General features: G+C 41.7%; 1 protein-coding gene across 1 annotated transcript; it reads right to left on the bottom strand.

Annotated features, from left to right (window-relative positions):
* Positions 1 to 4,824: 4,824 nt before the first annotated feature.
* On the bottom strand, positions 4,825 to 7,302 carry LOC139367981 (interferon-induced protein with tetratricopeptide repeats 10). The gene is made up of 2 exons (XM_071106432.1): positions 6,977 to 7,302; positions 4,825 to 6,811 (listed from the first exon to the last, which is right to left on the bottom strand). The coding sequence occupies exons 1-2, from the start codon at positions 7,009 to 7,011 to the stop codon at positions 5,389 to 5,391; spliced, it is 1,458 nt and encodes a 485-aa protein (XP_070962533.1). The 5' UTR covers positions 7,012 to 7,302; the 3' UTR covers positions 4,825 to 5,388.
* Between the last annotated feature and the right edge of the window lie 1,724 nt (positions 7,303 to 9,026).

Below are 9,026 nucleotides of genomic sequence, written 5' to 3'. Positions count from 1 at the left end.
ACACATAAACTGAACACGCTATACAAAAACAATAAACGTAAACAACCGAAACCGAAACCAGTACCGTGTGGTGTAAAACACAGACACAGAAACAATCACCCACAAAACCACAGTGAAACCCAGGCTACCTAAGAATGATTCTCAATCAGAGACAACTAACTGATTGAGAACCATACTAGGCCGAACACAGAAAAACAACCTAGAAACACAAGAATGCCCACCCAACTCGCGTCCTGACCAACTAAAACAAACAATTAACACAATAACTAGGGTCAGAATGTGACAGACTAGCACTAAGAATTTTGATGTTGATTGTTTTTTCTTTCAATTATTTTTTTGTCATACGGTAGTGGAAATAATAACTTTTATTTATTTATTAAAGCGTATTGTAAAGACCATATGTTGATTCAAAATGTCTTACTTCAGGTTGCTCAAGCACCACCAGGATGGCTACTGGCTGGAGGAAATATTTATTTTTCTTTAGATTCAGTTCTTGATATGTCCTCTGATAAACCCTCCCCTCGTACCAAAGCTGCTAAGCTCACCATGTCATTCATGAAAGATCTCAATTTCCTAGACATCTGGAGACAGATGCACCCACAGGATCAGGACTACTCTTTTTATTCACTCCCACACAACAAACACACACACATACTGTAGATAACTTTTTGCTATCAACCAAACTGCTTCATAGAGTGTTAGATACCGATTATCTTCCCAGCTTGCTTAGTGACCATTCTCCTCTGGTATTATCAATCTCCATTCCTACCAAGGTAAATGGAGCATATAGATGGAGACTAAATTTTGCGCATTCATCATAGAGCTGATCAATAGTTTTTAATTTGACAAACAAACCCTCTGCTCCTGACAGTTTCATTCTTTGGGACGCATTGAAAGCCTATCTGAGGGGACAGATCATTGCCTATACTAAAGGGCTGAAGAGAAAACACAGTGCCGAACTGAATGCCCTTGAATCTGAAATATCTGAACTAGAGAAAACCTACCAAAGAGGCCCGACTAAAGACCTATAAAGGCTTTTGGTAAATAATAAACTGAAATATAATACCCTGAACACTTATCAAGCTGAGAGGGCCATCACTAAATCAAAACAGCATTACTACGAGCTTGGAGAGAAAGAACACAACGTATTGGCATGGTAACTGAAAGCAGAGGAAAGTAAGAGGACAATTAACACTATAGAAACTCTTACTAACAAGATATCTTTCGACCCTACAGAAATTAATGATACTTTTAAGAAATATTACGAGGACCTCTATACTTCCCAATCAAGCGATGATCTATCACTCCTTTCTCTCCTCTCTCAACCGCCCATGCCTGTCAGAGGGCACCTGAGTGAACAGTTCTCAGTCCCTGAATTGTTGGAGGCCATTACATCTTTACCTTCTAATAAATCTCCTGGAGAGAATGGCTTCCCTCCAGAGTTTTATAAATAATTTAAGGAGCTGTTGGTACCCTACCTTATGGGGGTACTTAAAAAAGCTGGGGAGGACTACTGCTTCCGAGGGTCTTTCTCTCAAACTGTGATTACGGTAATTCCCAAGAAATCTAAAAACCCACTAAAGTGCACCTCCTATAGACCAATCTGGAGTCATCTGTTGGTCAACCCAGATCAGACTGTCTTCATAATTAATAGATTGTCCTCCAATAATCCCAGAAGGTTCTTTGCTATAATTCACCTTGCTAACAAAAACAAAATACCTAGTGTCGCAGTCTCCCTCGACGCCGAAAAGGCCTTTGATAGGGTCAAATGGCTATACCTCTTTCACATCTTGGAAATGTTTGGTTTAGACAGCTAGGATTGCTACCAATGGGATTACTTTGTCCTCTTTCCCTCTCTATAGGGGGAACAGATAAGGTTGCCCAAATAGCCCCCACCATCGAACAGTTGGCTGAGGCCATTAGAACATGTGCTGACATACATAGCTTTGAGGTAGGCCACCATACCCATAAGTTATCACTTTTTGGGGATGACCTTATCTTATTTCTAACAAACCCAGAACATTCTCTCTCTCACTTACAGAACCTATTACAGTATTATAGTTATTTCTCTGGATATAAGATCAATTTTGATAAAAGATAAATCTTAACATTGTCTGTATTTGACCATCATACCATCAAGCATAAGTTTCCTTTTAGATGGTCGCCTGTGGGCTTCACATATTTGGGCATAATGGTGGATGGTAACCTGAACAACCTCTATAAACTCAATCTGGACAGTTTGTTGCAAAAGATGGAGGAGGTGTAAATGGACGGATTTACCTCTCACTGTACTTGGTAGAATTAATATAATTAAAATGAATGTTCTATATTTGTTTCAATCTCTCCACATCCCTGTGTCCGCAGCATTATTTTCCTCTTTCGACAAGCTGACCAGACAGTTTATCTGGCACAGCAAAACCCTTATGGTTAGTCTGGACAAACTGACCCTTTGTCAGACCCTGATCTGTTTCACCTGTTTTAGTGATTGTCTCCACCCCCCTCAAGGGTTGTTCCTGTTTTCTAGTTTCCGGGTGTTTACCTTTTCTGCCTGCCCTGAGCCTGCCAGACATCCTGTACCTTTGCCCCACCTATCTGGATTACTGACCTCTGCCTGCCCTGAGCCTGCCAGCCGTCCTGTACCTTTGCCCCACCTATCTGAATTACTGACCTCTGCCGTCCTGTACCTTTGCCCCACCTATCTGGATTACTGACCTCTGCCTGCCCTGAGCCTGCCAGACGTCCTGTACCTTTGCCCCACCTATCTGGATTACTGACCTCTGCCTGCCCTGAGCCTGCCAGCCGTCCTGTACCTTTGCCCCACCTATCTGGATTACTGACCTCTGCCTACCATGACTGCCGTCCTGTACCTTTGCCCCACCTATCTGGATTACTGACCTCTGCCTGCCCTGAGCCTGCCAGACGTCCTGTACCTTTGCCCCACCTATCTGGATTACTGACCTCTGCCTGCCCTGAGCCTGCCAGCCGTACTGTACCTTTGCCCCACCTATCTGGATTACTGACCTCTGCCTACCATGACTGCCGTCCTGTACCTTTGCCCCACCTATCTGGATTACTGAACCCTGCCTGCCCTGAGCCTGCCAGCCGTCCTGTACCTTTGCCCCACCTATCTGGATTACTGACCTCTGCCTGCCCTGAGCCTGCCAGCCGTCCTGTACCTTTGCCCCACCTATCTAGATTACTGACCTCTGCCTACCCTGACTGCCGTCCTGTACCTTTGCCCCACCTATCTGGATTACTGAACCCTGCCTGCCTTTAACCTCTCTTTTGCCTGCCCCTGTTGGATTAATAAACTGTTGTTACTTCTGGATCTTACCTGAAACGTGATACCCTTGATTATGGTCAAGGGGGCTTAAACCTCCCCAATTTCAGAATGTATTACTGGCAGTCTAGATTTCTGGGTCAGAGGTTTAACAATGGTCCTTCTCCCTCATGGTTGAACATTGAAAAGTTTGATGTACATGAGGACACGGGCAGAATTGTTTAACAAATGGTACATGAAATCTATAAAAACTATCACAGACAACCCTTTAATTACACATTCTGCTTGGCATGGTGCAAACTGCATGAGCTGTAAAGACGAGAGGAATTTTGTTCCCCTAAAACCCCTCTACGGAACAATAGATTGATTCTTGTGTTTTTCCAGAATAGTAACTTTAGACCATAGTCGAATAAGGATATCACTCTTTTGGAGCATTGCTATGAGGAGGGAATTCTTATGTCCTTCAAACAGCTGAAACAGAAATACCACCTGTCTAACAAGGACTTCTTAAATTCCTACAACTACAACATTTTATTAGGGTGAATCTCAAGGGCCAAGGGAACCTACCTAAGATGTCACCCAATGAACAACTCTGCCATGCAGACCAACCACTGTTTAGGACCATTTCCCGTGTCTACGATGCTCTTAACTAGATAAACGCCGACTTAGATGGGAAAAAGACCTGGGTATTAATCTTGATTAGGGACTATGGAGTGACCTATGCAGGGATGGTGTTATATCCACATTGAACTCCAGATACAGACTGATCCAGTTTAATTTCCTCCATCAGCTCTATATCACCCCATCTAGACTGCACAAGTTCAACCCTGATATCTCCTCTCTCGGTTTAAGATGTGGCTCAGATGAAGGAACATTCCTTGGCAGTGTTCAAAACTACACCGTTTCTGGCAACGGGTATGCAATACCATTTCCTCAATTCATGGGGCTGCATTCTGTCACGTTCTTAGTAGTTCTTGTGTGTTTTCCTTGTTTTAGTGTTGGTCAGGACGTGAGCTGGGTGGGCATTCTATGTTGTGTGTCTAGTTTGTCTGTTTCTGTGTTTGGCCTGATATGGTTCTCAATCAGAGGCAGGTGTTAGTCATTGTCTCTGATTGGGAACCATATTTAGGTAGCTTGTTTTGTGTTGGGGTTTGTGGGTGATTGTTTCCTGTCTTTGTGTCTATGCACCAGATAGGACTGTTGTCGGGTTTCACGGTTGTTGTTTTGTAATTTGAAGTGTTCAGTTGGGATTTATTATTAAAGAAGATGAACACTCACCACGCTGCGCTTTGGTCCTCTCTTTCCCAGGAAGAAAGCCGTTACACATTCCCTTTAAACCCGAAGATCTGTCTACTGGGTAACTTTACTAATTACAATCTTAGGCCACGTCATACTATAAAGCTAACAGAAATATTGCTAGCGATTGCCAAGGAATGTATTGCCTTGAAATGGAAATCGGATTCCTCCCTGCCAGTTGCAATGTGGCTATCGGAAGTTAATAGTTTTATCCCACTGGAGAAAATGACTTACTGCTTGAGGAATAATTTGGAGACATTTGACAACCTTTAATTGTTTATATGGAGAATCTCCCCTTACATCACATTGATTGCATCTCTATATATTCCTCACGTAATGTTTCACACTTAATGTATAATAGGTAGCTTACGGCCAATGTCTTATTCTTAAACAAAAAAAATATATATTTCACTCACATTCTTGTCTGTCGTCTTCAAAGGTTTTTGTCACTTTGTTATATTGTTGTCCAATATCTTCTCATTTTTGTTTTGAATGTTCTTAATCGGAAAATGCAAAAATAAACAACAAAAGTGTGTTGTGAATAAAAGTGCACTAAATGCCTGTAAACCTAAAAGCGCATGTAGAATACAATAATATATTTCAATTTCATAACTATATCTTCAAATGACCCAAACCATATTTCCACACACAAATATATCAATTTCATTTTTTTTGTTACTATGCTAAATCATATCAATCTTGAATCAGGGAGAATTTAAACTAAGTCTAACAAAGATTTAAGTGGAGGCATGCACACTTTCAGGCTTTATTACTAGATTACAGAGTGCAGATTCATGTTTGACTCCGGAGTATTATTGCTGAAGAGACAGGCGAAGTTCACAGAGTGCAGAGAGGTATTTGTCATTGCAATCATGCACAACAGCCTTATCATACCACTGTACGGCCTGTTCTTTCTTCCCCTGCATTCTATAGACAAACCCCAGAATACCACAGGCCTCTCCATCCATGGGGTCTTGGGAGATGCGCCTCTCTGCGATCATCTTCAGTTTCTGGGCACAACTCTTCCCATTGGCAGTGTCTTTCTGTAGTTCCAAACCTTCTGTGTAGTGCTTGATGGCCAGAGGTTCACATTTGTTGTGATACTGCTGGAACTGGCCATAGTTGAAGTTGACCACCTGCAGACTGTCATTCTTAGCTAGGGCTTTCTCAAAGGTTTTCTTGAACAGTTCCTCTGCCTTGGTGATGTCTTTATCCTCTCCGTAGAGCAGTGCCAGCTCAGCCATGGCATAGATGAAGGAAGGCTTCAGTGAAGTAGCCATCTCCAGATGTTGAATGCACTTACGGAGTAGCTGCTGGATCTCAGCCCCCTTACCATGGAAGCTTCCACTCTTGCATACTGAGATCTTTTTCCTCTTGTAGCAGAGAGCCAATTGATGGTGTATTATGACAGACTGGCTTGTACGCTTTAGTGCTCTGTGCAACAGAGCAATGGACTTGTCAACGTGCCCCTGCTGTCGGAGAAACTTCCCTACATAACGTGTCACGTGCGGACAGTCTGGGGACATATCCAGAGCTTTCTCCACCAACTCCTCTGCCTCCCCAAATATTTTATAGACCGCCAGTTTCAGGCCCAGAAGGACCATGAGGACTGCGTCTTGTGGGTCAATCTCTATGGCACGTCTCAGTTGTTTAATAGCTGGTGAGTCATTAACACTTGAGAGCTCTTTTTCTGTACGATACAATGCAATGGCGTAACCTGCATTCCACTCACTCTCCTCAAACTCCAGCTCCAGAGCTTTCTTGAAGCATTCTAGTGCTTTGTCATAGTATTTATAGGAGAACTTGAGGAAGGTCCAACCCTTCTCACCATAGACCTCAGGATGGAGGACAGATGTGGAACTAGTTGGAAACTTCTCTTTCATCTCCTCCAGTTTCTCTAAGTAACTCTGGCACTTGATGTAATCACCCACATGGTAATGTAACCAGGAAAGGTCTCCATAGGGGACAATGAGATGTTTCTCACAGTCCTCACCATGGTACTCTCTCGTGAGCTCCTCAGCCTTTAACAAGTTATCCATTGCCTCTTCTGGGTAACCCTTCAGGTATTTGATGTAGGCCAGATTGCTGAATGTCCGTGCAACCCCTGCCTCTTTCCCGAGACCTAACTCAATCTGGTCCTTGAGCCTGGTCTGTAGATTATCAATATCCATGTCATCTTGCCTCAAATCCCAGGTGAAGCGGCACTCCAGTTGAAGTAGTTTGGTTAAAACGGAGCTGAAAATAATTTATTTTAGTGACTATGTTATTGACAATTTTACACAGCTCATTATTTCAAAATCATAGATTTCGGCATGTGTTCATTCAGAATCTAATTTTGTTCACTGTGTTACCATGTGCTTAGTAAAGTAGTCATACAAAGATATAAGATGGCAAACTTACCTCATTTCAATAGTTGTAAAGTTGCACCAGCACATAAAGCAACAATGCTCAGGTGGCCACACTGATAATGAACATCTTGTGTGCTGGCCTGCTGTCACACCATGCGCGTTCCCTGCCCAGCTATAATATTTGTTAATATTACGCGCGTTCCCTGCCCAGGTACAATAATTGTTTGTATTAAGCAGAAGTATAAAGTAGCCTACGGAAGTTGACACATTTACAACAATAGTACCAGTTGGCGTCCCTATATGAAGCGAAAGGATGAGTATCGTCACTCTGGAATACTAGTACAGTAGTCTAAGTTTCGTTTCTTCTCAGCCAGTGAACGATTACCTCACGTGGGTGTGTCCTTGGATGGATGACGCGCGCGGCCTCAGCGAGAGTGCTGTGCGCAATAGACATAACACGGCACATATTTTTTGTTTGCATTTATTATGGATTCCCATTAGCTGCTGCCAAGCAGTGCTGCCCTGTTCTGAACCAATTGCAATTTTCCTACGTCCTTTTTTGTGGCACCTGACCACACGACTGAACAGCGGTCTAGGTGCGACAAAACTAGAGCCTGTAGGACCTGTCTTGTTGACAGTACCGTGAAGAAGGTAGAGCAGTGCATTATCATGGACATACTTTTCCCCATCTTAGCTACTGCTGTATAAATATGCTTTGACCATGACAGTTTACAATCCAGGGTAACTCCAAGCAGTTTAATCACTGCTTGGAGTTACGCTGCTCCACATAAATTCTGTTTTAGAGATATTATGAAGAAAATATATCTTAAATTTGAAATAAATGGCATTGTAAAACTTCAGAAAGTAAATGTCAATTTAATAACAGTTGAGTGCAGGTCATTCATCCAAACCTCGAGATATAGAGACAGACCATATTTTACTCTGGTATATTACTACTGTACTGAGAGTTTCCTATTCTCTGACAATGACGTTCCAGTCTGTTTATAAGCCACCAGATACAGTGCACGTCAGATGCAGGTAACTGCCAAAATAACGGAAACACTTAAGTAGATAAGAGATGCAAAGTATATTGAAAGCAGGTGCTTCCACACAGGTGTGGTTTCTGAGTTAATTAAGCAATTAACATTCCATCATGCTTAGGGTCATGTATAAAAATGCTGGGCAGGCCATTATTTAGGCCATTATTTTGACTATCATGGCTATGCCCCCATAGGATCACAATGCCCCCATCCACAGGGAACACGAGTGGTCACTGAATGATTGATGAGCATGAACATGATGTAAACCAGGGGTGTCAAAGTCAAATGGACGGAGGGCCAAATAAAAAAATCAGCTACAAGACGAGGGCCGGACTGTTCGAATGTTCATTGAAAAATTTTTAAATGACGCATATAGTCTAGTGAACCTAATTGAACCTACTGAAAACCTAACAAATATATTACAATATGATCAGATAAATAAAGCAATATTTTCTTATGGCTCTGTCAGTAATCTTTAATTTTCAACAGACACAAAAGACAAATTTCCTTTATATAAATATCCCCATAACATGAACATTAAATGAAAGAAACCGGTATTCAAGGCACCATCAGTAGACTATATTTTCTATTTTAGCAAAAGTGGGCTAAATTTACTTCAAAGAAAAAACAATAATAGCAATTTTCTATCATCCACTCAACTGAAATATTTTTAAAATATAATTGGATTGAAATACAAAAAAATAAAGTGCAAAAATCTATTAATCAAAAACAACACTTTGTTTAAGGAGAAGTAACATGCAGTGAAAACAAATATTAAATTTTAACTTTTAAACTTGAACTGAGTAAAAACTCTAAATATGTGATTGCACAGTAATGTTCACTTGTTTGAGGTTGAGGGTGATACTTGGTGGTGTCCCATCTTTTCCACAAGTTCATCAATGTTCGGGGTAAGGCTCTGAGCTGAAGAAATCCTCAGAATTGAGTGGAGGTGTTCAGCAGTAAGTCGACTTCTGTGTGATGTTTTGTTCAGGTTCATCAAAGAAAACAGTTGTTCACACAGGTATGTGCTGCCAAACATAGACAACGTTTGAGCAGCCTGGA

Source organism: Oncorhynchus clarkii, chromosome 16 (genome assembly GCF_045791955.1).
Source record: "Oncorhynchus clarkii lewisi isolate Uvic-CL-2024 chromosome 16, UVic_Ocla_1.0, whole genome shotgun sequence".
Lineage (NCBI taxonomy): Eukaryota > Metazoa > Chordata > Actinopteri > Salmoniformes > Salmonidae > Oncorhynchus > Oncorhynchus clarkii.
The sequence above is the reverse complement of the archived record's forward strand: the minus strand, read 5'-3'. Positions and strand labels throughout refer to the sequence as shown.

Excerpts from the sequence above, each read along its gene's own strand:
- LOC139367981 (XM_071106432.1), bottom strand. The coding sequence starts at position 7,011 with ATGTGCTGGTGCAACTTTACAACTATTGAAATGAG. Across the intron at positions 6,812-6,976 it reads TTTACAACTATTGAAATGAG|CTCCGTTTTAACCAAACTAC; the intron begins GTAAGTTTGCCA and ends AATTATTTTCAG.